Below are 27,705 nucleotides of genomic sequence, written 5' to 3'. Positions count from 1 at the left end.
ACCCAACACCAATGCTATGTTAGTCAAACTCTACGTTAAATTAAATCAAGTTTAGCCGTAGGACCCTCTCGTTCTTTTGCGTTAGCTGTTATGGATATAAAATGAATGTTTAAAAAGTGCAGTGTGCTTGTGTTTTATTTACAGATGAGTTATTTACAGAAATATGAATGAATAAAGGAAACTGTTTGTTTTAAAAGCACAACGTGTAATTAATCTGTGGAACTCACTGGCCCAAGATATCACAGAGGCTAAGAATCAAAACAGGGCTGTATATTAGCAAACATCCACAGCTATCTAAAGGCAGATTTTTTTATGAGGGTGATAAAAGATTGTGCTTCAGGGCATAACCCAACTATTACGGGTTTAGGACAAATTTTCCTCCATAGTATGGGCACATTTTTACATACTTGTCCATTACAGGGTTTCTCTCACTCTTCTCCAAAGTATCTGGCACTGGCCGTTGTAGCAGAGAGGATACACAAGTGGATGGACCATTGGTCTGAACAGGTATGGCAATTCCTGGGTTGAGTGTCTGGGAGAAATACTCTGTGGTAAATGGTTATACTAAAGCCTCTGGCCATAGCTTGAAAGCAGACTGGTTGGTCAGAACTGATTCCCCTCTGCCTCATGAGGCTTCCTTATCTGTTTTCTGTTAGCGAACCCATCACCCGCTGGAATATATTTTCCACGTTCCGTATGTAATACATGGGAGTTGGGGAAGTTCAAACACTGAGCCAAATTGTCAGGGGTTTTGAGCACCACAACTCACTTTGAAGGCAGCCAGCCCGCTAGCCATGTATTTCTAGTACAACAGACCTGCTGGGATCTAGGCCCTATGAAGTGCTTTGTATTTGGAGCATTAATAATTATAGGCCACAGTTTTTGCTTGCCTAACACTAACTGCCTAGGGCCTGACTTCCAGCATTGCTCAGTGCTTGCCGCATTTCCCACACTCGGTACATTTACAGACGGTCTCCTGTATTCATTCCCCGGGGTTCGTCAAGACTTGGTTTCCTACAGAACCCTTTCCCACTCGCCGTATGAGGAATGGGCCTGTCTCTGGCATGGATTAGTTGGTGAATTTGAAGAAGTGGTTTCAGTCTGAACCTTTTGCCACATTCCCCACATTTATAAGGATTCACCGTTGCGTGGCTTCCCCTTTCACATTCTGCAGCCTTCGGGTCCATTTCTCTTGCCGGGTTTCTCTGACGACTTTTTGGATTTCTTCTAACTCTTGCAGGCTTTCCCCCTCTCAGAGCTTCCCATAATGGTTTCACTGGTTCTCTCTGAGGCCATTTTGAGTAGGTCTAATTGTTCAGCACATTCCCTGTGGTGGTTCTTTGTTTTGGTTTATTTGGTGAACCTCTCATCTGCTGCAATAAAAAGAGGGTCAAGACATTATTATGGGAGGTATTGGTAATCCTAGAATCATAGAGATATAGGGCTGGAAGGGACCTCAAGTGGTATCTAGTCCAGCCCCTGGTGCTGAGGCAGGACCAAGTAAACCTAGTTCATCCATGACAGGTGTTCTTAAAAACCTCCACCGATGGAGATTCCACAACCTCCCTTGGAAGCCTCTTCTGGTTCTTAATTATCCTTAGAGCTAGAAAGTTTTTCCTAATATCGAACCTAAATCTTCCTTGCAGCAGATTAAGCCGATTACTTCTTGTCCTACCTTCAGGAGACCTGAAGAACAATTACTCACTGTCCTCTTTATAACAGTCGTGAACATATTTAAAGACTTATCAGGTCCCCCTCAATCTTCTTTTCTTAAGACTAAATATATCCTGTTTTTTAAAACCTTCCTTCACAGGTCATGGGTTTTCTAAACCTTTGATCATTTTTGTTGCTCTCCTCTGGATTCTCTCCAGTTTGTCCACATCTTTCTTAAACTGTGGCACCCAAAACTGGACACAGTTCTCCAGCTGGTGTCTCTCCAGTGCTGAGGACAGCAGGACAATGACCTCCTGGGTCTTACCTATGACACTCCTGCTAATACACCCCAGAATGATATTAGACTAACCCCCACCACGCCTAGTCACCCCTGGCTCCCCCAGTACCCCTGTCCCCACTGGCTCCCCCAACACCCCCCACTGTCCCCGCTTCTGAGGCTCCTGCCTCCCCCAAGCATGCTGCTAGGGACCCTAATGGGAAGTCGATGACTATTGCTCACCAGTGAAATAGCACACACTGAGCTGCAGAAAACAGGGCTGGTACCTAGCCTACCCGTGGGCAACCACCGATAGCCTTGGTCACCCTGCACACAAGTCTCTGGGATGAAAGAGCCCCGAGGCTGCTCAGACTCACATCAGTGTGTTATGGGAAAAAGGCTACTTGTGAAAACCGGTGGACTGCAGTTTTGGAGGGACAGAGCGAGATTCACCCACATCACTCCAGCTGGCTGCCTGCAGCCATGCCCTGCAGCCTGGTCCATGCTGGAGCATCCCGCCCTCCCAATGGGGCGAGAGTTACACCTGCCAATGCACAATATACCTAGACCCCAAAACGTATGACGCCGCCTAATCTCGGGGGTTCTGTGTGCCCCCCCAAGCCAGCAGCATTTGGGAGTCAACTGAGATTTTAGCATCCGTGTAAAAGGCTTTCGGAGCCCCAGTTTGGTCTCTCTAGGAAATCTCTGCAGTGTCACACACTGCCAGGAACGCGAGGGGAAAGTGTCCAGGGGATGGACTTTTATTCCCCCTTCAGTGTGTCACTGCCCAGAATCAAACACACCAGCTTCCTACCTGAGCAGGGCTTCTGGGCATCTGACAGTCTGACTCCCCTTCACATCTGCCAGCTGCAGCTTTCGTTTCTCGACTGGAACTCCCGGAGCTTTAGCACTGCAGGTCTCGCCCCCTCCAGCATGCACCCCTGCTCCGGCTGCTGGAGGGAACAGGGGTGTGAACTAGAATCAGTGACTGAGTGGGAGGGAGACGACTGGAGCAAGGCTGCTTGGCTGGGGGCGATTGGTGAGTGGACCCACCTGGGAGAGTTAAAGGCTGAGGAAAGCAGGTGCAGCTTTTCTTTAATAACGAACCAGTGAGATCTTCCCCCTGTGGAAACACCCCTTAGAGGGGCCTTTGTGGGAGGAAACAGCCACTGAGATCCCCTTCCCCTCCCCCCACATCAGTCCACAGGGTGTGCCTTTCCCATGGAATAGGCTGGGGGGTTTGCTCCACAGATCCTAGGGGATGCACATGAGGCCGGGGTCAGCTGCATGGAGTCCCTGCACCTGAACGGGACTTCAGCACATGCTTAAAGTTAAGCACGTCATGAATTGCTTTGCTGACGTAGGGCACAAATTCCTAACGCCCCCATCCCTCCACTGCTGCACATGTGCCCCGGGACATGGGGTTAGCACAGAATGGGGGGCGGGGGCCGTCTTGCTAAAATATTGGCAGCACCTCACTGCCTAGCTCCTGTTGCCATCTCACTTCTTAGAGCTGGATCAAAGTCCTGTTCGACTCGACCGCAAGAGTCCCTCTGAACGGAGCGGTGCTGGAACGGGCCCTTCGCGCGAAGGATTTCAGCAGCCCAGCTCACGTCGGTGTGATTTCTTTCCTGCATGGCCAGGTTTGGGGTAATGCTCAGTTCTTCACTATACCAGTCAGCCCTGATGCATAGCTCCCCTTTCTGGAGCACAGTGTGCCAGGCGCTGTTTGGCACAGTCCAGCTCAGTCTCGGCCCCTTTGACAGGTCAGGCAGCATTCAACCAGCTCTCCGGAAACGAGCAGGGCGTGGGCGTGCGTATGCCCAAACAACCCTGATAGTCCGGACTCCTCGTTGTTTTTGTGGATACAGACTAACACGGCTACCCCTCTGATCCTCGGCATCCAAGACAGACGGCTGTCCAATTCATTTCCTTTGCTCTTCGGACTTGGACGCTGTCCTGCCTTGTTAGTTTTGTGATTCCAGTTCTTCTGAGGGAGCCAGTGCCAGATAGCAAGGGGGGCTGCTCTCTGCCTTGATTGCTCTAATTTAGGACTTGTCTACATGGCAGTCCAGACCACGTGGGTGTGAACTGTAGGGCGCTCTGATGTGTCGCACTTTAACTGCCTGTTGTGTTAATTTAGATGGAATAAAGGGGTCCAAGAGTCCAAGGTGTCAGGGTGGCCCTCTCACTGTCCAGCATTAAACAAGGCTCAGGGCTTGGGGTGACACTGCCTTAAGGAAATCGTCCCCGAGAGAACTGCCCTGATGTAGTAACACTGGGGCAAATGGCCCAGGCACTGGGTTAGTACAGAGTCAGGCTTAGGCCAGAGCCGCTTAATCTGCTAACAGAACGAAGTTCGTTCCACTGCGTTCGTTCCACTGGTTGGATTGGTCCAGCGCCTCTACGTGAGGGGATTGCCGTGGCTGAGCTACACGGATGGAGCTACAGCAGGGCCAATGTCCTTCGTGCAGACAGGGCCTAAGGGAAATCGCGTCTAAGGCTATGTCTACACTATGGAGCCTATGCCTGCTAGTGTAGACACAGCCTACGCCGACAGAAGGAGTTTATCTGCCAGTGTAGGAACAACACCGCCCTGAGGGATGTAGCCTTAACCGCCCTAAACCCCCCTCGCTGCAATTTAAGCCCATTGCTTCTTGTCCTATCCTTGGAGCTTAAAAAAAACTATTTTTCTTCCTCGTCCTTGTAACAACCTTTTACGTACTTGAAAACGGTTATCATGTCCCCCCTCAGTCTTCACTTCTCCAGACTAAACAAACCCAATGTTTTCAATCTTCCCTCATAGGTCATGTTTTCTAGACCTTTATTAATTTTTGTTGGTCTTCTCTGGACTATCTCCAATTTGTCCACATCTTTCCTGAAATGTGGTGCCCAGAACTGGACACAGTACTCCAGGTGAGGCCTAATCAGCACGGAGCAAAGCTGAAGAATTACTTCTCGTGTCTTGCTTACAACACTCCTGATAATACATCCCAGAATGAGGTTTGCTTTTTTTGCAACAGCATTACACTGTTGACTCATATTTAGCTTGTGGTCCACTGTGACCCCCCAGATCCCTTTCCGCGGTACTCCTTCCTAGGCAGTCGTTTCCCATTTTGTGCATGTGCAACTGATTGTTCCTTCCTACGTGGAGGACTTTGCATTTGTCCTTATTGAATTTCATCCTATTTACTTCAGACCATTTCTCCAGATCATTTTGAATTTTAATCCTATCCTCCAAAGCACGTGCAACCCCTCCCAGCTTGGTATTGTCCGCAAACTTTATAAGTGTACTCTCTATGCCATTATCTAAATCATTGATGAAGATATTGAACAGAACCGGACCCAGAACCAATCCCTGCGGGACCCCACTCATTATGGCCTTCCAGCATGACTGCGAACGACTGATAACTATTCGCGGGGAATATTTTCCAAACAGTTTTGCACCCACCTTATAGTAGCTCCATCTAGGTTGTATTTCCCTAGTTGGTTTATGAGAAGGTCAAGTGAGACAGTATCAAAAGCCTTACTAAAGTCAAGATATACCACATCTACCGCTTCCCCCCCAACCACAAGGCTTCTTACCCTGTCAAAGAACAGTATCGCTGTACTATAAAAGGAAAGAACACAAACCGTGTCAATAGTAAGCTTATGAAATGCATAGAAGCGTCTGTTTCCAGCAGTTGAGAGACGACACACGGCTAAGGACATGCAGGGCGTTGGGATGGGGCCGAGACTGTCTTTGCTTTAGATTGTAATACAATTTTCAATGCCTTAGGACACCCCATATTGCCTTTCATGGTCCTCCTCTCCCCACTGGGGGGACTGCGATATCCGCTGATGAACAATGCATTACAAAATGCAGTTTTTAAATTTCAAAAGCAATCAAACTCCACAGGGCAGGGCCTGTTTGTTAAGCTGTGTCTGCACAATGGGGCACTCTCTCTAGTGAGGTCTCTGAGCACAGCTGCAATCTGTGTTCACTCAAATAACAAAAACATTGAATAATAAACTGTATGTAGTCTTCACAGAGTACTCAAGTCCTCAGTTTAGCTTTGGCCTTCCTGATGGCGGAAGATAGACTCACACAGAGCACAGGATTTCAAAGGGTCACATTTCTTTTTGTTTAATGACAGGTTTCAGAGTAACAGCCGTGTTAGTCTGTATTCGTAAAAAGAAAAGGAGTACTTGTGGCACCTTAGAGACTAACCAGTTTATTTGAGCATGAGCTTTCGTGAGCTACAGCTCATTTCATGATATGCTATGCATCCGATGAAGTGAGCTGTAGCTCACGAAAGCTCATGCTCAAATAAACTGGTTAGTCTCTAAGGTGCCACAAGTACTCCTTTTCTTTTTATTTCGTTTTGTTGTTGGCTTTTAAAATGGATTTAATGCTGACAAAAGGTCAGTGTGATGGGTTGGACCCCCCTTTCGGGGTGCCACCTGATGTGCTGGGGTCCCACTGAGCCAACCCTTTCCACCTGCCTGGGTTTCCTCACCCTGTTCTTCCTAATGACCCATCAAGGCTGATTGCTTACAGTCTGGTGGGCGTTTCCCAAGTACACCCACAGTTGTAATAGTTACATAGACAATATTCCTAACTTCAGATACAGAAATGATACATGCCTACCAATTGGATAAACACATTCAGTAAATCGCAACCTTTCCATTGATACCGCACATGACCCATCTTGCATGGAACATACCTTAGTTATGCCACAATCGCATCCTAACAATATTTCTATGAAGAATATGGGGGGGTAACGTCACAGCCAGATTTCTGTTCCTCTCCTTCTCCCAGAGCTGGTTTCAGAGCCAGATCTGAACAGCGGTCCACGAGGAACCAGACTGAAACCCACTAAGTCAGGGGCAGGCAAACTTTTTGGCCCGAGGGCCACATCTGGGTATGGAAATTGTATGGCGGGCCGTAACTGCTCATGAAATTGGTGGTTGGGGTGCAGGAAAGCTCTGGCTGGGGTACGGGCTCTGGGTTGGGGCTGGGGATAAGGGGTTCGGAGGGTGGGAGGGGGATCAGGGCTGGGGCAGAGGTGCGGGAAGGGGTCGGGGGCAGGCTCCAGGCAGCACTTACCTCAAGCAGCTCCCAGAAACAGCGGCATGTCCCCCCTCCGGCCCCTAAGTGGAGGTGCGGCCAGGCGTCTCTGTGCGCTGCTCTGTCCGCAGGCGCCGCCCCTGCAGTTCCCATTGGTTGTGGTTCCCGGCCAATGGGAGCTGCGGGGGCAGTGCGCAGAGCCCCCTGGCTGCCCCTACACATAGGAGCCAGAGCGGGAACATGCCGCTGCTTCCGGGAACCATGCAGAGTGGGGCAAGACCCCGACCCCGCTTCCCAGCGTCTGGGGCCGGGCTGGGAACCAGCTGGTGCAGCAGCCATCATGAGCCGTGGGCAAATACTAAGAGCAGCCCCCGAGCTGCTCCTGCCGCTGGGCTTGTGAGCTGGCCTGCTGATTCTTCCAGTCGATCAGGCACTCTGCTACCCGTTCGGTGGCAGGGAGACTGGCTCTGCTGCAGGCCCTGACTGGTGATGCTAGCAAAGGTAACGAGGCCCTGCTTGCTGGCATGGCCCTCCCTGCACCGGGCACAGTAGTACGGTCTCTGCCCGCTCCATGCGTGCCGAGAGAGCAGCTGACAGTGACGCTTTCCCAATGGCCCTGTGCCATCCCCCGCACGCCCCCTCGTGGCCAATTGTGGCACTGCAGGTGCACTCTGCCTTCATTTCCCCAGGTGGGTTGTCAATAAATTCACTGTCTAGGATCCAGACAAGGGGAAGCTAAAACAAACTAAGTCCCCTTTGGTGAGGCCTCAGCAAAGGACCAGTTGTAACAACAGCTCATCAGGCCCTTAGCTCTGAGCTCCTAAAGTCTCTAGGCCCAGTAAGACCGGACCCCAGGCCAGGAGCCAAAGAGAAAACAAACTGCCCACTACACCTTGCATGGCTTCCAGTCTGCTCTCCTGCTCCTGTTTACACAATCCAGCACCAGGGCAGGGCAGAGACCTGTTTTATTACCCCCAGGCTGTCTTGGCAGGGGTAGTACGCTCCTTCACAGGCCCCTCTCCCGTGCGATCCCGGCCATGTATGCTCAGGGCGCTTCGGGAGGCAAAGCCTTTCCCACATTCATGTATCTGGTTCCTCTCCAGCACGGCTCCACTGATGATTTGTCAGATGCAGCTTCTGAAGGTAGCTCTTCCCACACCCGGCGCGCCCGCGTGGCCGCTCTCCGGAGCGGATGCGCTGGTGCGGACACAGGAGCGGCGGCTCTTCCCACACTCCGTACCTTGGTATCTGTCTCCCACATGGAGGCCATGATACCTGGCCAGGTAGTCCTCTGAACCCTAAACCTGCTCTCTCCTTCGCTGCATCCATGTCGCCTTTCCTCCTTGGGGGTCCTCCCAAGCGCACAGAGGCAGCGCTTGGAATGGCAGCTCTTACCGTACCCGGAGCATTGGGCTGGATCCTGCCCTCTGTGACTTCAGGTGCTGGACAAAGAGCTCCTGAAAGCAGGTCTCTTGCCGCTGTCGGGACACCGGTACCTGTGTGGAACTCCTGTTGCTTTGGAAGAAAAGCCTTTCCCTTGGAGATCTCTCTCCTCTCTGATGCCCATCAAGTATGGACTTGTATACAAAGCTCTGCACTGGGAACATGTATACGGCTATTTGACCCTGTGCTTTATCTGATGGACGCGCAGATAATCCTCACAAATGAAGCTTTTCCCACACTCGGGGCACTGGAGGGTATCCTGTCCACGATGGGTTTTCAGGTGTTTGGTAAGGTGACATTTGTACGCTTCTCTTCCTCCTCGCCTGCATGTGTGATTTGATGGGCCTGGAGATCATTCTTAGCATCCAGGCTCTTCCCACACACCGTGCATGCAAACAGTCTCTCTGCCCGTGACATTGCTGGTGTTTGCGCCAATAACTCTTGGAGATGAAGCTCCAACCATACTCTGTACACGTTTTTTCTCCGACATGAGATCTCTGGTGCAACGAAAGATAATGCCGGGAACTGTAGCAGTTACCACACACTGGACATTTATAGGCTTCCTTTGTGTAGTGAAGTCTCTGGTGCAACAGGATTTAAACTTTTCCCGCATTTAGAGGCTTTGTGTAGTGGCTCCCCTTGGGGACAAACTGGGTGGGATTACGGGGTTTGTTGGAATGTGAATGTTTGCCCACACTGGAAGGGCTCTTCCCCTCAGCGAATTCTCTGCTGTGCCTTCAGGTATTACTTGGAGCTAAAGGTTTTACCACACTCGCTCCATTTGCTCTCCCCTGTGTGGGATGTATAGTGCAGTTGAAGGTAACACTTACAAAGGTAGTTCTTCTCACACACCATGCATTTATGCACAATCTCCTCCTGCAGGTGACTTTTCTCCTGCATGGAGAGATCACTCTTTAATCAAGTACACTATATCCACCGGATCACCCTTGTCCTCAAAGAATCCTACTAGATTGGTGAGGCATGATTTCCCTTTACAAAAGCCATGTTGACTCTTCCCCAACAGATTGTGTTTATGTGTCGGATAATTCTGTTCTTTACTATAGTTTCAATCAATTTGCCTGGTACTGAAGTTAGGCTTACTGGCCTGTAATTCCCAGAATCACCTCTGGAGACTTTGTTTTTTTAAATCAGTATTACATTAACTACCCTTCAGTCATCTGGTACAGAATCCAATTTAAGCGATAGGTTACATATTACAGTTAGTAGTTCTGCAATTTCATATGTGAGTTCCTCCAGAACTCACGTGAATACCATCCGGTCGATAAATGCAAAGTTATGCACATTGGAAAACATACAAAATGATGGGGTCTAAATTAGCTGTTACCACTCAAGAAAGAGACCGTGGAGTCATCATGGATCGTTCCTTGAAAACATTTGTGCAATGTGCAGTGGCAGTCAAAAAAGCGAACAGACTGTTAGGAATCATTAGGAAAAGGCCAGAAACAGAAAGGATCATACTGCCTCTATATAAATCCATGGTACGCCCACACTTTGAATACGGCATGCAGGTCTGGTCGCCCCATCTCAAAAAAGATCTATTAGAACTGGAAAAAGTACAGAGAAGAACAACAAAATGATTAGGGGTATTGAACAGCTTCTATATGAGGAGAGATTAAAAAGACTGGAACTGTTCATCTTAGAAAAGAGACAACTAAGGGAGGATATGATAGAGGTCTATAAAATCCTGACTGGTGTGGAGAAAGTAAGTGTTATTTACCCCTTCACATAACACAAAAATTAAGGGTCGCCCAATGAAATTAACAGGCAGCAGGTTTTAAACAAACAAAAGGAAGTACTTCTTTACACAACATCCAGTCAACCTGTGGAACTCATTGCCATGTGATGTTGTGAAGGCCAAAACTATAAGTGGGTTCAAAACAGAAGTAGGTAAGTTCCTGGAGCAGTGGTCCCCAACCATTCTGTGGGAATAGCACATTCCTATTCCCAACAGACTGTGGTGGGCGCCAAACACCCCGCCGCCCAAATGCCGCCAAGAACTGGCAGCGGAGAGAAGCCTTGCTGCCGAAATGCCGCCGAGAAACGGCAACTCTTCTTGGCCGCCTTTTGGCGGGTGGTTCTCAAGTGGCCGCGCTTGGCGGCGGCATTTCGGCAGCACGGTGTCCTGCGGGCACACACAAGTGCCCCGGCGGGCACCATTGCACCTGCAGGCACCACACTGGGGACGCCTGTCCTGGAGGACAGGTCCATTAATGGCTATTAGCCCAGATGGTCAGAGATGCAACCCCATGCTCTAGCTGTTCCTAAGCCTCTGACTGCCAGAAGCTGGGAGTGGATGACAGGGGATGGATCACTTGATAAATTGACTGTTCTGTTCATTCCCTCTGAAGCATCTGGCCACTGTCAGAAGACAGGATACTGGGCTAGATGGACCTTTGGTCTGACCCTCTATGGCCATTCTTATGGTCTTTAGTGGTGAAGGGCTGACCCACTGCTAGAGAGCAGGACAGAAAGGGGGCTGTGTCTGCCCTGTGCCACAGAGCTGTAAAGTATCACATTATAAAAGAGGCAGGGGAGTCCTCTGGTCCCTGTTTAGCCAAACTCCACACTTCATACTCAGTCATTCCTCAGAGCTCAGCTCCTCCAGCCCCCAGGTTATTAGAGCTGCATTTCTCTGAAGGCCTTCCAGTTTAGCAGTGTCCGCACTGCCATGCGTAAAGCTGGCCACAGGACTCCATGAGCAGCCAAGGCAGGGCCAGACCCACCCCTGCTCCAGGAGGGGCCACCTTCCCATACGCACCTCAATATTGCAATGCTGCTCTTAACAACTAGTTCCAGGAGCACCCACATAGGGCCCCGCAAAGAGCAAAGCACGCAGACCAGGGAAGGGGGAAAGATCAGGGTGGATACTGGCCATGTCAAGCAGTGTGATTTGGTGACTCAGATCAGCCTGTTTTGCTGCCATTATCACATTGCAAACTCGGGTCTAATTTGCTTCCTGCTGCCTACCCTACATCCCATTCAGTCATTGCTGCTTCGTAGATTTCTCCCTCCCATTGGATCCTTTTTCCCCAGATGCGTCAGCTGCATTTTCCCAAGTGCCTGTCATATGCAGGCTCAGTCTACGCTACAAAGTTCTGGCAGCATAGCTATGTTGGCTAGGAGTGCCGGGGTGGGGGGAACCCCACACCCCCTAGCTATGCTGGCAAAACCCCCAGCGTAGATGCAACGATCAACCGTTTCTGGCAGCAGAGCTCATATGCAGCACTGCTGTAGCCACGTTGGTCCCGGGATACTAGAGAGAAACTGGGTGAGGTCAGATCTTTCATTGGACCAACTTCTGTTGGGGACAGAGACAAGGTTTCAGCCGTGACAAGCTCGGAAGCGTGTCTCTCTCCCCAACAGAAGTTGGTCCAGTGAAAGATACGACGTCCCCCGCCTTGTCCTGGCCTAGCGAACGGCGTTCAGGGACATGGGGTACCCGTTGGTAGGAAAAAAAAAAAAAAATTTATCTCCATTGGGGGCTCTGCCGGCACAGCATAGCACAAGGGTCCCCAACGCGGTGCCCGCGGGTGCAATGTTCTGGGTCTGCGCATGAGAGGGACACCAGAGAGGACGGCTAGTGGGGTCCCTTTTTCCCCCCATTTCTCCTCCTCCCCTTGCCTCCACCCTGCAGACTATTGCACGATTACCACTGCAGGCCCACCTTAGGGCACCCTCTGCAGGGAAACTTCCCTGGCACAAAGGGCAGCCGGGCAGCCCGTGGCGGTTCACCACTGGGAAAAACACCGCTCCCAGCCTACCGAGGTGGAGTGACTGCAGCCTCAGCGCTGCCCACCGTGGTGGGAGTGCTAGTGTGGACAAGGTGCCAGCGGCTGCCGGCTTCTGGTCCCCGTGTCACTGAGAGTTAGGCCTAGCTGCATCTGGGCAACGTGCGCCCGTGTAGCTGCAATGGTGCAAACCCCTAATGCAGAAGGGCTGCAGCCGTTCCAAATGGGACTCACCCCAGCACTGCACCAGGGCAGCGTCCCTGCAGGAGGGGGCTGCAGTTCTCCTGAGCACGGCAACCTTTGCATCGGCATGCAGGGCGCTCCCAGGCACCCAAAGGCCAGAGAAACACGTTAGCTGCAAATTCAGCCGGCTGCGTCATCCATGCAGCTCCACTTCCCCCGACGCCACTGCCCGGTTCTTTCTTCACGCCGGTGCTGGCTCCCCAGTGCCGACAGCCCTGCTGTGAGAACAGGAGAGAGCTGCCCGAATTGCCTTTGGCTTGGGGAGAAAAAAAGGCCTAGTCCAGCAGAATTCAGCCAAACTTTATTCTCCATTGTGCAAGAGAAACAGGGAGAGGGATGAGGGCAAGGATGGCTCCCTACATCCCCAGGAGATCTGAAAGCAGCTGGAGAGGTTCAGGGCAGCAGGAGCTGCAGAGGAGAAGGCTGTGATGCCCGTAGCTGCGACACTGCTCCGGGTGGCAGAGACCAGGTCTACATGAGCAGAGGGGGCAGAAGAGTGCGGAGAAATGTGCTCAGCTCAGTTTCACAGAGGGTTTTAGCCACAAGAAGTTTCCTGCTAGAGTAAACCAATGTGGTCTAGTGGTTAGAGCACAGGGCTGGGGTCCAGGAGACCCAAGTTCGATTCTGCGTGACCAAGTCCTTTCACTTTTCCTGCCCCCGCTTGGGGAGAGCCAGGCTCCTCTGGGCCCAGCCCAGGGGAAACACTGCACAAGGGCTGAGTATCACCATCAGCTCCCAGACCTCCCCTCAGCTCCTCTCTCGCACAGAGGCACCTGGGCGCAGGCTGGGGGCCGGCCCTGGCTCCGCGCCGTGAACCCGCTGGTGGTCTTTGAGGGACTCCTTGTAGCGGAAGCTCCTCCCGCACTCCCCGCACCGGTAGGGCCGCTCCCCGGTGTGGACACGCTGGTGCTTGAGCAGGTTCTGTTTGCGGATGAAGCTCTTCCCGCAGGCGGCGCACCGGAAGGGCCGCTCCCCAGTGTGCAGCCGCTGGTGGTACTGCAGGTGCTCCTTGCGGCCGTAGCTCTTCCCGCACTCGGTGCACTGGAAGGGCCGCTCGCCGGTGTGCAGCCGCTGGTGGTTCTGGAGGTGCTCCTTGCGGCTGTAGCTCTTGCCGCACTGGGCGCAGGGGTAGGGCCGCTCGCCGGTGTGGATGCGGGCGTGGTAGGTGAGCCGGGAGCGGTGGAGGAAGCTCTGCCCGCACTGGCCGCACTGGTGGGGCTTGGCCTTGCCGTGGGTTCTCAGGTGGATAACCAGGTTCTGCCGCTGCTTGACGTTCTGGCCGCCCTCGCTGCGGGCATAGGGCCTCTGCCCGCTGCGCGTGGGCTGGGGGAAGCTCCTTTCGCACTGGACCGGCTCATCTGCCGGGGAGCAGGCCTGGGATTTCACGGCACTCGAGACAAAGGGCCTCTCTCCTGCCCGCCCGACGTAAGGGGCAGCCGCATCTCGGCTCTCGCAGGGAACTCTGCCCCACCCAGGGCCCGATCCTGCCCCCGCGGAGGGCAACGGAGATTCTGACGCTGGGAGCAGGACTGGCTGCTCAGAGGATTTACTGAGCGCAGCTCCGCACTGATCCTCCACCACGTGGGCATCCCAGGGATCTCTCTGCTCAGGACTCCAGAAAACCCGCCTTTCCGACATCAGCTGGTGCTGCTCGCGGTGGGGGGGATGCTCCTCAAGACACTGCGCCTCCGTTTTGGTCACGGTCCCACCTGGAACACAGAGAGAATCCAGCCACCTTTGTGCCAGGAGAACGAGCCCCCGCTCGGCTCCAGCCGAGATCAGGTCCCCACTGTACCTGGCATGGTCCAAACACATGATAAGAGACATCCCTGCTCTGAAGAGCTCCAGTACTATGCTGCTAAGGGCCATCTGAGAATCCACCTAGACAGACAGAATCTAAACTGACCCGTGCGGGATGGGGAGAAAGGTCTGACCGTTATCCTGAGCGCTGCCTTCTCTCATTAGCTAGAGTTTGTGAAGCCTGTTAAGAGCTATGGGCCAAAAGGCCACATTCAAACTATCACTCACTGGTGCTCAAAGCCATCGATGTTTCTCTTTCCCCGGAGTCCTGCCGGCTCCCAACACAGGCCTCTTCCCCTTCTTCTGTCCGGGCCACAGCTCCCGCGGGGGAAATGAGAGATTCTGTTGGCAGGAGAGAGAACAACATTACAAAGCGTCCCACGGAGATCAGAAAAGCAGCTCCCGAAACAGGGCTCCGCCCAGTGGCGTTCTCTCTGGGGGGTGGGCTAATTGGACACACCTGAGGATCCGGAGCCAAAGGAAACCGGGGTGGGCTTGAGACCTGCTGAAAGGTCACAATGGCAGGTTTAGCAGCTGCGACTGGTGGGAAGCCGTGCGCGATGGTCCATTACGGGGAGGGCTTACGTGTAAAGCACTGGCACCTTGCGGGGGTGCTGCTGTACAGGGATCAGGAAGCTGCTACGGGACGCAGTGAGACTCTGGAGCAATTCGACAGCAACCGTCTTTTCTACCTACGGCTCCGCCACAGTTCGAGGGGCGGCGGCTGAGTGGCTAAGGTGCTCCACTGCAAGCCTGAAGGCCGTGGGTTTGCGCCTTGCTCAGGCCACCTCGCCCAGCTGCAAACTGCGTCCCTGGTTGGCTTAGGGCAGTCCCAGGCAGCGGCACGTGATGCTGACCACAGCGCTTCTTCGCGTACTGTTGGCTATGAAACCGATATGCCGTAACTGCCTCAGCCCCATGAGCCGTTGGCTTGTGGGGACAGACTTCACCTGTGGCCCCAAGCACCTCCCAACCTTTCCTGTATTTATCCTCCCACAGGGGCAGCCCTGTTAGCCTCATTATGCAGATGGGGAACCGTGGCACAGCGTGATTCTCACAGGCAGGGAATGAACTCAGATCTCTGGAGTTACAGGCGGACCACTGCACCGGCCTTCCTCTCTCCTCCTTATATAGGAGTTTAGGAGGATTTGGTTAGGTCTGTTTTTCTTTCCAACTCCAGCTACCGTAGGTGGATTACTGACCTGTCCCGAGTCCCGTGGGGATCTCTCTCTCTGCTATGTCCCCCCGGTCCCTGACACATGGCTCTTCCGTCCAGGACAGGAGGTAACGTTTGGAAATAGCACCATCTGGAAAAGGACATCAGAAGCGGTTACATTTCACCATCAGTCACTGGGTCCCTGCCACGTTACGAGGACTTGGAACCAAGAACCTGTCATTGCCAGAGGCCAAAGAACTCTACTGAGGAGACACAATGACTGAGCCAGTGAGGACTAGGGTAGGGACAAGATGCACCAGAAGGACCCCCAACAGGAGAACATGGGCGCAGGCCCAACACAGACCAGATCAGAGCAAGGTCATACACACATCAGCCAGTCAGGTCCATGGAGACTCTGGACCACCTCTTGGGCACTGGGGGGACGGGAGATTGGTGGTAAACCCTTCCCCTGCAGCATGCATCTCGGGTAGCCAGCTGTAGCAGGGGCTTCCTCTCTGTGCGTGCAGAGGCCAGCACGAGGGACCACTGAAGTCCTATGGATTCAGTGGGCCATGCAGGTGAGGCGGCTCCTAACTGGAGATTACAGAGTGTTTGCTCGCATCCGCCAGGCTAACAAATAAGGAAACGATAGAGTTCGGGGCGGCCAGCTTGTGGGGAAGGGAGCAGCGGTTTAAGGGCATGTTGCTGTGCCAATACCCAGTTCTTGGTTAGCATGGTCTCCCCGCACACGTCCAAGGACTCTAATAACACCCCTGCTGATCAGCACAACCCGACAGGGCCAGAACCACCCACTTCCACGTGCCAGGTTGTGATGTGCTTCTGCCTCGTTTGGCCTGTAGCGGCCCTAGCTCCGGTGATCCCAGCGGGCAGCTCGTGGGGACCAAGTGGGGGGCTGTGACAGCGTGGCGCGGATGCCAGTGGCGCTCTCACTGCCCCCAACGTGGGCGGAAGCAAACCCGCGAGGAGGGAGTTTCCAGTAGGTTCCGATGGAGAAAAAGGGGCCGGATCCTCATGTACGTTGGAAGCCCTGCCACCGCTCCGGTGGCATAAAGGAGCTTGGGAAGCGGGTGGAGCTATCACGGCCCTTTTACACTAGCAGAGCTTTAGAGCAAACGAGAATCCGGGCAGGGTGCGCCGGCCCTGGTGGGCCACCCTCAGTGTGAAAACCCAGAAGGCAGCGCATTGCTGCGCTCATGCCAGCGGTCTCCCCTAGGATTTCATGGGGCTGGCCAGCTGCGCAGGGTTAGCTGTAGGAACGATCCAACACCAAGAACAGCCCAACACAACTTTATTTTGCATTGCATCTGCCATATAAAACTACACCGCCAAACACTTGACAGAGTTTAACTGCACGCTTATGAAATTAAAATGTAAAAACAACGGGGGCGGGGACACAGAGCAACGGGTGAGAAAGAATCAATCTACATCCAGAGGGAGGAGAAATGTGGGGAGAGGCAGTTCTGGGGGCAGGAGCTGCAGAGAAGAAGGCTCTCACACAATCTTGCCGCTGTGGGTGTGGAGCGGGAGAAAGGAAGCGGGTTCTAGAGAAGAGACCCAGGAGTGAGACCATGGGGGGGGTTTAGAACCAGAGCGGGACATTAGTGGGGACTCGGGGGGACGGGAAGGGACGTGGCTGTTCTCTGGGTGTGGGAGAAGGCGGGGAGCAGCATTCGGCGCATGCACCAGCCTTTCCGGCTCTCTCTGCAGGTTGCGTGGAAGGGGCTCGTCCAGGGGATGGGAGATGGGTATGAAAAACGTGCTGGGGGTTCCTCCGAGGACGTGCCAGACACCCCGGCTGCCTCGCGCCCCGCGGACGTATTTGGTAAAAGCTTTGTTTCTGGCACGGTTTTTCACTTCGCTGCCTTGGATTTAACTCGTGGTCGGTTACGACCCAGTCCCGAGCTGCCATGTGGTCTAGTCCACGGAGTCCCAGGATCTAATCCCCAGCGCCCAGGGCCTGCGGGAGCCCAGGCGGGGGCCCCAGCTCCGCGCCGTGAACCCGCTGGTGGTCTTTGAGGGACTCCTTGTAGCGGAAGCTCCTCCCGCACTCCCCGCACTGGTAGGGCCGCTCCCCGGTGTGGATGCGCTGGTGCTTGAGCAGGTTCTGCTTGCGGATGAAGCTCTTCCCGCAGGCGGCGCACTGGAAGGGCCGCTCGCCGGTGTGCAGCCGCTGGTGGTTCTGGAGGTGCTCCTTGCGGCTGTAGCACTTCCCGCACTCCTCGCACTTGTAGGGCCGCTCGCCGCGGTGGATCATCTGGTGCCGCACCAGCCCCGAGTGGCAGTTGAAGCTCTTGCCGCACTCCCCGCAGGCGTAGGGCCGCTCCTTGGCGTGGCTCCGCTGGTGGATCTTCAGGCTCTTCTTCACGCTGAAGCTCTTCCCGCACTCGGCGCAGCCGTGCGGCCGCTCCTCCCCCAGCATGCCGGCTCCCCGCGGGATCAAGGTGCCCGGTAACTCGCCGAAGCTGCCGTCCGAGCGGAAGGATTTACTCAGTCTGTTCTCGCCGGGGTCGGCTTGCTGCGTCACCGAGCCACGCTGGCTCCCGTAGGCTGGGGCCTGGTAGAGCGGCTCCCCAGAGCCCCCCAGGAGCCCCAGCTCTTCCGGGCCTGCCTGGCGGTGACGCTGCTCCTCCGACTTCACCATGAGCCCGTCGCCTGCCGGAAGAAAGAAAGAGAATCTCATCCCTGGCTCTTTGGGGGAAAAGGCCCCGATCCACAGCACGGTCCCACGGAGCCGAGGGTCTCAGTGGCCTGGGCTAGGATGAACCTGGGATGGAGACCAGCGGTGAGAAGGGTTTGAGCTCTCTCGGTTACATCCAGCTGCTTGAAGAAGGCCAGCCCCAGCCCCGGGAGAGAGGGTCAGTATCTGGCCCAGGGGTGGATTTCATCCAGAGAGAATTGGGTCACCGCCACCCAAAGCACTCTCTGGTCCCAACCACATAGGAAACAGGGCTTTGCAGATCATTCCCGACAGTCCTCACAGGGCCTGGGCCAGGGCAGCAGGACAAAAATCCCCATTTGTTTTAATGTGTCATAACAGTACTTTCCCCCCATCACATCTCCTAACTGAGGAGCACAAAAAATTCAGCAAACATTAACCACTTCACCTCCAGCTAGATGAGCTAACAGTCCCTACTGGCCTCAATCTCTGAGCACCCCAGGAGAGCTGGGTCCCAGCTCCTAACACCTACTGTATGCTCCCTCCCAACTTCCTGCCCAAAGGAGAGGCTGGGGATAGGGAGAGAACCCAGGAGTCCCAACTTCCTCCCTCCAGAGCATCTTTTGTCCCAGTTCTACTCTATTCTAGGCAGGTCCTTACACCATCCTCATCGCCACAGTATCTGAGCGCCTTCCAGTCACACTTTAAGCGGCGTGACGACCCTCCGTCACATGGTGATCAGACAGTGGAGCGCTAATAAAGGTTTCTGGCTTGGGAAAAGATTGTTTGTGCCCATTTTCCACTCTAAACATATTATTAAGATCTCAGCCGAACAGGCACCGGGCTGGCACTCAGGAGATGTGGGTTTCATTTCCAGCTCTGTCACATCCACCTTGGCCAAGGCATTCGTCTCTCCGAGACTCAGTTCCTCATCTGTACAATGGGGTTCTCTCTGTCTGGTCTATGGAGCTCGTGAGCTCTCGTGGCAGGGCTGTCTCTCGCTACGTGGCCGTGCAGAGCCCAGCACAATCTCAGTTAAAGAGTCTAGGTGCCACCAAAACCCAAAGGAGCGCTCATCGCTGGAAACACCCAGCCAGACACTCAGCTACGAAAACCAAACAAACCCCAAGTCGTACTTTCACAGCTGAGCACGTTAACCAGTTGCAGGCTAAAGCCAAAACTTCCCAGATGGGTGCCTACACCTAGCTAGGAGCAGCCGTCTCCCAAGGTCTGGGCACACATGGAGTTGAACAGGTGCTGGGGGAATGTACCACGAGACTCCAAGGTCTCTGGCCAACGGCAGAGGTATCTGAAACAGGGGTTATTCCGGGTGGCAGACGCGGAAATGAAAAAGCATTTAATCGCTTCTCAACAGCTATAATCACTGAGGCTCTAGTCACCTGCGCACACGCAACCCTGCCCTGGGACTAAACAACGGGGGAAGTTCCCCACTAGGCCTCACGCAGGCGCTCTGCGCAGGGATCAGCTCCGGGCCATCTCGGATAGTGCATAGGAGAGGAAGGCAGCATCTAAGTTCCCTCTAAGCTGCACGGCCGCGCAGCTGCCTACTAAACCCGGGCAGGGGCTCAGGGCTGTGGCGGGGAGAGGCACCCCTCCCTGCCAGCCCCAGCGCAGACCTGCCCCAGACTTGCCGCCGCCAGGGGAGAGGAGCCCCTCCCCCGGCCTGGCCCAGGACCACCGGAGCTGCCGGGGAGAGGAGCCCCTCCCTCGGCCCAGCTCAGCTCTGCCGGAGCGAGGCGCCTTTCCCCCAGCCCCGAGCTGCTGTGGTGAGAGAGGGCTGGGGGGGGGAGAAGGGGGTCCTCTCTCCCCACCACAGCCCCAGGACAGCATGCACCCAAGGGACCACTGTGATCATCTAGACCTGCCCACAAATAAACCCTAGAGCAGATTGTTTTTCGAAAAACATCCCATCTTGATTTAAAAGTGGTCAGTGCTGGAGAACCCACCACAACCCTTGGTAAAACATTCCCATGGTTAACGACCCTCACTGTTAGAAACTGCACCTTGTTGCCAGTCTGAACTTGTCCAGTTTCAGTTTCCAGCCATTGGGTTGTGTTAGACCTGCCGTCTCTGCTAGCCTGGATATTGGTTCCCCATGGAGGTACTTACAGACTGTCATCAACTCACCCCTGCACCTCTTCTTTGTCGAGCTAAACCCACTGAGCTCCTTGAGTCGGTCACTGTACTAGGGTCCGGCTCCAACAGCAAACCCTCTCGTAGCGTCCTTTCGCCAGGAATGCGGATACCCGCTCCCCAAATGAAATGAGCTATGCCAGCAAAGAGACTTTTTGCTGGGATAACTGTGTCTACACTGGGGCTTTTGATGGCACAGGTGTGTGTGTGTGAGATTTTTCACACTTCTCACCAACACAGCTATGCCTGCCGAACATTCAGGCATAGACCCAGCCTGATGTTGCTTCAGCCACAGCCAGCTGAAGACTCTGCGGACGAAGGAAGGAAGAGGGAAGCTGCCCAGATCTAGACCGATCAGGAAGCTTCTGCAGGAATCACTTGGAGGGAGATTCTTTGGCCATCTTTGTACACGAGATCAGACGACACGATCACACTAGTCCCTTCCGGCCTTAAAAATCTACGAACTGGTGTCTGCCACGAAGACAGCACAAACCTTCCCAACTGCAGGAGTGCTCCCAAGGGGCAGCTGGACTGCTGATTTTTGCGCATTAGCCCCTGGTTTTGGCTTCTTTTAAGCCATTGCTCACCTGGGCCAGGGCCAGTGAGGATTTCTCTTTCGGCCAGCTCCCACGAATCCCGGACACAGGGCTCTTCCTCTTGCTTAATCCAGGATAAAAAGTCCTGGGCAGAAATGAGAGCGTCTGCACCTGAGGGAGAAAATGAGAACACGCTGCTTTCTAATACCCACAGAACACTCTGCTCTCAAGTGGATGGCCGGTCTCTGCGTTGGGGGGAGCCAGAAGGGATGCAGACAGGTGCACGAGGCCATTCAGACCTGTCCTGTGCCCTGGAGGTCAGACTGCTCACAAAAAGGAGGGATTAGAATCAGAAGAAGCTGGCACCTAGGACGAAATGGAGGCCTCCCCTCCTTCCCCCCCCCTCCAAAATCAGAGGCTGCTAAATTTGGGCCTCAAGTGACTTGCCCAAGGTCGTACAACAAGTCAGTGGCAGGACAAGACCCATGAAATGGACGAGCAAAGCTACAGAACCAGCAGAGTTCTGAGAGGAAACTGTGCTCAATTTCCTGCTCTCTCTCACACTCACTATTTGCAAGTTGTTTGCATCGATTAGTCACCTGCGCAGGGGTCCGCGGGGATTCCTCTCTCCTCTGAGAACTGCTGCTCCCCAGCAAAAGGCCCCTCCTCTTGTTTGATCCGGGACAGAATGTCGGGCGTTGACATCAGGGATTCTGTTCGAGGGATAGAGAATTAGAAGAGGTTCGTGTATCGGCCATTGAACCCTTTGCACCCATCTCAAAGCAATGCCGCTTCCGCACTCCGGAGGGGGCATGTTCTGAATCGACACGAACGTGTTAGCAAGGCTCTTGGCTGAGGGGTGAATACGGTACACAGCATATCATCGTGCTATGCGTGGAAGTGACATCACTGGACCTGCTGCGGTGCTTTAGAAATAATAATTCATTAAGCTCCGAAATCTCCCTGTGAGGTAATTAAGTATTAAGCACTGATCACTTCCACAGGTGGGGAAACTGAGGCACAGAGCAGCTATGCCTATACTTTCCAATAGGGACCTAACTTTAAACTAACTCATTATCCAGGTGCTGAGCATCCAGAACTTAATTTGAAGTCAATGGGAGCTCCAGGTGATCAGCATCTCTGAAAAATCACACACGAGGGGTCTCAAGTTGGGCACTAAAAAATGGGGACCCCCAAAATCAGAGGCCACTTTTGAAAATCTGAGCTTAAGTGACTTGCCCAATATCCCACAGCAAGTCAGTGACAAAATTAGGAACAGAACCCAGGAGTCCTCACTCTAAGCCTCAATGCTCACCAGCTAGAAATCACTGCTTTCCCATTACGGAAGAGCTCACATAGCGGGTCGAACCAATGGTCCATCTAGCCCAGCATCCTGCTTCCAACAGGGGCCAGTACCAGAGCTTCAGGGGCAGTGAACAGAACAAGGCAATCAAGGAATGATCCACCTGTCTTCCACTCTCAACTTCTGACAGCCAGAAGTTTAGGGACACCCAGATCATAAGTTGCGTCCCTGACCCTCCTGGCTAATGGCCATTGACAGACCTATCCTACATGAACGTATCCAGCTCTTTTTTGAACCCAGTTATACTTTTGGCCTTCATAACTTCCCCTGGCGAAGTGGAGCAGGAGTTATGCCTTAAGAGAAGTGGTCTAGAGCCCACGGTACAGCCATCACCAGAGATAAGGAGCGAGCAGTGAGAGGCTGAGGAGTGTAGCCAAGTAAAAGGGTACACCAACGGGAAGGTGTCCTGAATGGTTAAAAGACCAAAAAGAGCCGAAGAAGTCAGGACTGGAGGAAAACCATGAGCGACACCAACAGGCCTTGAACGGGACACAGACACATCAGCTGCAATTCGCATTCCACTCCCTGCCTCTGAGTGCTCGAATCTCATTCCTCACCTGTGCAGGGCTCTGGAGGGATTTCTCTCTCCTTTAAGTTCTGCTGATCTTGGACACGTGGCTCTTCCCCTCGTTCAATCCGGGGCTCGGGGTCCACTTTGGAACGGGTACGGTCTGTTCACAGAAAAGATACCAGGGGAACCCAATGTTTCATTTTACAGCGTGCGATTGTTAGAGACCTTTCATTTATTTAAAGCCAACCCCATTTCGTCACTGGAGGGGACGGGGGGAACTTTGCAGCAAAAGCTATTGACAAAGACCCTGTGGGAAGGTAAAGCATTCAGGGGAAGGTGGGCTGTGCTCTAAATTTGAAGATCTCCGTATGGAGAGGAGCTCACAAAGTACAAACGGTAAACCACTCACCTATTCATAAAACTACAGAAGCTCAAACCAGTCCAAGGCAGGGCAAGCAACGCCCGCCTGTAACTCTACTCACCTGGCTCCGCATTAACAAAGCGGATTTTTCACTAGCGCCATGCAGAGCCATGCTGAACATGCACAAGTAAAGATCAGTATTGGGGCAATTTTAGCCCTGATGTCAGCAAGCACGACTCCAGAGACAACAAACCCTGGAGACGGATGGATTGGACCCATGACAGGGCAGGTGAGTCTCTCCCATTAAATGGGAGTGGAGTGTGGATTGGAGGTCTAATTGCTAACCTTCGGGAAAGTCTAGCCACCGCCCCGGCTGAAATGAAAAGGCCTTGCGCTCTGCCTGGAGCTGGGGCTGTCTCCGGCACATCACAGATCACACACACAGTCCGGTAAGCAATGAAAACGCATGTTTACCCAGCGAGCTCAAAGATTCATAGTTCTCCTTCACCAGGTTATTGTACAGCTCCTTCTGCCAGTCTTCCAAATTCTTCCACTCCTCCGCAGAGAAATAGACAGCCACGTCGACAAACGTCACCGGCATCTGCAATCACAAGCGTGTGGGAGGTCAGTAGAACTGGCCTGCGTTAGGCAGGAGGTCAGACCAGACAATCGCAATGGGCCCTAAAAAATCTACCTGTGTAAGCTGGGAGTCTCAGTCCAACGCCCAGGGAACAGTGTCCACATAGCCAAAGTCAGCATCTCTTTTGGTGCCAGTTGACACCTTTGTTGGCAGTCTCAACAAACACGCCAAAGACCAAATGGGCCATGGAGGCTGAACTGCTCTAGTTCAATGGTTCTTCCAGGAGAGGGTTGCGGTGAGACAGCAGAGGGAAGCTCGGAGCGCTGCCCGCTCCTCTCAGACACAGGAAGACGTCGGTCTCCAGTGCCACCAAGCCAACACCTTCCCCCAACGTCAATGTCACGCAAAGATTCACAGGAAAGAAAGCGGAGTTACACTGACCCACCGTATTATCCAGCATTACCGCTCCTCCTCATTCCTAGCAGTTCCACAGCAGTAAACACAAGGACCTACACATCATGGAGATATCACAGAACATTTCAGCACATGCTTCTCAGCACTAGCTGGGGTATCGTTACCTTGGGGACCTCCCCTTTAGTGCCTGGGGGGAGTCTCAGGACCCAGAAGTTCCTGTTCTTCAGCAGGTTCTCCACATTCTCCAGCCTCCTCTGCAGCAGCCCATACTCCTGGATCAGAGTTCCCAGCACGGCCCACTTACTCTCCAGCTGGTTATTGAACTCCATTGCTGTTTTTTCACAGTCTATTAATTTCTTCTCGGCCGTCCCAGATCTCCCCTCCAGGCTCAGCAGGCGCGTGGCCAGCAGATCGATCTTCCGCTCCATGGCCTGCACTGTGGCCACCACAGTCCAGAGAGAGGCCTCTGCCGTGTGCAGCTGTGCTTCTCTCATGTGAGCGCGCTCGGGGACAAGGGGCGGCTGCAAAGGCAGCAGATGTTGCGCCTCGACGTTCCATTCCTGAATCTGTTTGTAGGGAGAGAAATCGACAACGGCTGAAGTCGTGTTTATTCAGTGGCAAAACGCTAAAGGATCAGGGAGGATGCGGATCAGGATCCAAACATCCCAGTGTTTATCTGAACCTCACTGGCTGGGATTTGGCCTGGATCTCTCAGGAACTCAAGCTCTCATCCGTGAATTCCAGTGCATCCTGTTGCCAGCCAATCTAGAAATGCAAGGCCATACTTCCCCACTTCACTACTTGGGCTTCCAACCCCAACTGGAAAGAAAGTGGAAAGACTGGCAAATATCCACTGGCCAAAAGGAAAAGAGGCAAACTAGGTCAGTTCCTATTGTAGCGAATTCCTCCTCCCACAACAACATTCTAACCTGCAGAGGAATGTCCAGCCAGGCCAGGCCAGCCCAGGGAAGCCTGGGGAGAAGAGAACGTGATAGATGAGAAGCACAGCCCAGGGAGGAAGGGAGCATGTGCAGGGGACACAACAGAAATTAGCTTCAGTCACAACAAACAAAGCACACAGCACTTGAGTGGCATCCAAACAAAACACCTCCCTGATGTTACATTGAGCACAGGACAGTGCGCGGGTGACAGTTATTTCAGTGGAGCCTATCTAGGTATTTATACCATGTTCACCAGTGGGATAGCTGGAATAGTCATTTGCTCCCACTAACACCAGTTAGGACCTGATCCAAAGCCCACTGAAACCAATGGGAGTCTTTCCACTCATTGTTATCACAGCAGGAGTTAGGAAGCCTAACCGAGGATCAAGGCTCCGTAGTGGTAGATGCTGCACAGAAAAATGACAGAGACTTTGCTCCAGAGAGCTCACAATCTACAGGTCAGAGACAGGACACAACAGATGACTAATCAAATGAGGAGGGTGCATGTTGGGAGGATGAGGGCAACACAGAGCAAAAGAGTTTAGCAGAAAAGTAGAAGCCATAGTCTATGGACTCTACCTGGCTTTGGGCAGACCTTTCAGGGCCAGCAGGAATGAACGGCCAATTTTCCATCATGGCAAATGGTGAAGAGGGAGGTGCCCCACGGATCTGCACTAGGATCAGTGACTAAGATATTTACTAACTGGGAAAAGGGGGCAAAGGTCTGACGATGGCAAAAGTAATTCAAGTTAGTCAGGACTAAAGAAGACTCAAGAGGGACGTTTCCAGCCTTGGCGGATGGGCGGCACAAGGGCAGACGAAATTCCTTGTTGACAGACACAATGTAACCCACTCTGGAGGATGTATTTTGAGCTTCCCGGGCATGCTGTGTGAAATCCAAACTTCAGTCTACCAAATCAACATGTAGCTGTGATCAGAAAAAGCAAAGACAATGTCAGATGCACGAGGAGCAGGACTGAAAACTATACTGAGCAGATTATTGTTCTAGTGGGCTGAGAATTTTTCAACAAACTTTTTCCCCGACTGGAAAATGCTGGTTTGTCTAACCTAAAATTTTTCACAGAAATGGATCCGTTTTGAGGAAACTTTTGTCAGGAAGGTTTCCCGGGTCTAGGATGGAATTGCTGGTCAAAACCAGAGAGCATCTCACCCCAATGGTTAGAACAGGGATTTGAACTGGGGTCTCTGACATCCCACCACTGGGCTATTGGCTATTCTAGAGGGAATCTCTCATTCATGTTTTTTCACAGAAAATTTCAAAAGGTCCCCGTTTCCTTCTGATGCAGAATGAAAATAAATTTTGAAACCTACAATTTTTTTTGCAAAATTGAATTTGTGTTTTCCGCCAGCTCTAGTTTTTACGTCATCATACAATTCAATGGGACGCCCTTGGCTGGACTCTTGGGGTCAGTTCTGGTCACTCTTTCTCAGAGAAAATAAGCAGAGTAGAAGAGGATTAGAGATGGACAACAAACGATTACAGGCCTGAAAAAGACTTCCTCAGAGATTGAAAAGCTTGGGGATGCTTAGTATAGACAGAGCAGGAGACGATACAGGTCTACAGAATACCGAATGGTCTAGAAACAGTGCATCAGAAACCCCTCTTCACCTTCTCTCGGAGCATAAGAACAAGGGGACGGTCAATTAAAGTGAAAACTAAATTACTTTAAGCAAACAAAATTGTGTAAGTCGGTGGAACTCACTGCCACAACATATGTTTGAAGCCAAGAGCTCAATGAGGATGAAGAAAGGCCTGGACATTCCCATGAATCATAAAAGCCTCCCAAGAAGGACTCATGCTTCAGGGAATGAGCCAACCGGGCAAGAGTCTGGAGCGCTGCTGATTCCCCAGCCCAGCTGAAAACAACTTTCCTACCCCAGTGAAGCCCAGGTGTCCCTTTCCCAGTCCTGACCTGCGGCGGCACCATCCGGCCCAGAAGCCCCCAGCTAGCCGGAATCCAAAGGTTCAAATCCCGGCAGGGGCAAGGCAGTCCCCCCACGCCCGCTGTTCCGCGTGGACAATAAGGCGGCCAGGGCACTTCCAACGCCGAAAGGCCTCACCCCACTGCCCCTGCTCAGGCCGACCCACGCTGCTGCGGCCCCCCGCGGATGTCCTGCCCCCCAGAGGGGGCTGCCTCTCGGCGGGGCGCTTTGGGATCGCCCAGAAGGGCCGGGACGAGGGAAATAACCCGCTCAGACAGCCCTCGGCGGGCTATGCGGCGGGGGGCGACTCGCAGCCCCCCCCCCGGGCCGCCCCGTGCTGCCAGGAGCGCCGAGCCCCCCCGCAACCCGCGGCACGAGCCGGGCCGGTCCCCGCGCCCGGGCTGCGGCCAAGCCCCGCTCCCGGCTCAGCCCGCGGGCCGGGCCCGGCCCCAGCGCGGCGCTCCCTTACCTGGGCGGGGGCCCACTCGGCCATGGCCCCGCGCTGGGTGGCTCTGGGGGAAGCGGCCGGGCCGGGGCTCGCTAGGGGCGTGGGCCGGGTCCCGCGGCCATGCTGGGGAGGGAGCGGCCCGAGTGCAGCCTGGGAGGGAGCCGCCGCCGCCTCGTTGGTCCTGCGAAGAGCGCGGGCGGCCGGCGCGCCAGGGGCGGCGAGCTCCGAGCAGTGCCGCCTACCGGGCGCGGGCGCAGCGAGCTCCGAGCCCGCCGCCGCCCCCGGGCCCGGTCCATGCGCAGGAGCCGGGGCGCAGGGGCTTGTCCTGTATCCGCCGAGGCGAGGGACCAGCCGGGGCCGTGCCGGGCCAGCGCCCTGCGGCGGCTCCGGCCGCCGCCCCGGCCT

General features: G+C 53.7%; 1 protein-coding gene across 5 annotated transcripts; it reads right to left on the bottom strand.

Moving 5' to 3' along the window:
• Nucleotides 1-117: 117 nt before the first annotated feature.
• On the bottom strand, nt 118-27,687 carry LOC102940473 (zinc finger protein 282). 5 transcript variants are annotated; one of them, XM_037891374.2, is made up of 11 exons: nt 27,322-27,687; nt 25,488-25,836; nt 24,132-24,533; nt 23,448-23,574; nt 22,659-22,772; nt 21,338-21,451; nt 20,790-20,909; nt 15,418-15,522; nt 14,444-14,557; nt 12,407-14,124; nt 118-1,373 (listed from the first exon to the last, which is right to left on the bottom strand). In XM_037891374.2, the coding sequence occupies exons 2-10, from the start codon at nt 25,542-25,544 to the stop codon at nt 13,163-13,165; spliced, it is 2,115 nt and encodes a 704-aa protein (XP_037747302.1). In that variant the 5' UTR covers nt 25,545-25,836; nt 27,322-27,687; the 3' UTR covers nt 118-1,373; nt 12,407-13,162. The 5 variants fall into 5 exon arrangements, with proteins under 5 accessions (XP_037747302.1, XP_037747303.1, XP_027686358.2 ...); XM_037891375.2 differs by lacking the exon at nt 25,488-25,836 and having other exon boundaries at nt 27,322-27,684; XM_027830557.3 differs by lacking the exons at nt 25,488-25,836; nt 27,322-27,687 and adding an exon at nt 26,843-27,189.
• Nucleotides 27,688-27,705: the final 18 nt, after the last annotated feature.

The sequence above is a fragment of the Chelonia mydas genome, chromosome 2 (assembly GCF_015237465.2).
Source record: "Chelonia mydas isolate rCheMyd1 chromosome 2, rCheMyd1.pri.v2, whole genome shotgun sequence".
NCBI lineage: Eukaryota > Metazoa > Chordata > Testudines > Cheloniidae > Chelonia > Chelonia mydas.
This window is presented reverse-complemented; position numbering and strand designations above follow the sequence as displayed.

Bases quoted from the DNA above. Each gene is read 5' to 3' on its own strand.
- LOC102940473 (XM_037891374.2), bottom strand. From the start codon at position 25,544: ATGATGGAAAATTGGCCGTTCATTCCTGCTGGCCCTGAAAGGTCTGCC. The intron at 23,575-24,131 runs GTAACGATACCC...TTGTGATTGCAG, and splicing joins CTAAAGGGGAGGTCCCCAAG to ATGCCGGTGACGTTTGTCGA. The intron at 22,773-23,447 runs GTAAACATGCGT...TTCTGTGAACAG, and splicing joins TGAATCTTTGAGCTCGCTGG to ACCGTACCCGTTCCAAAGTG.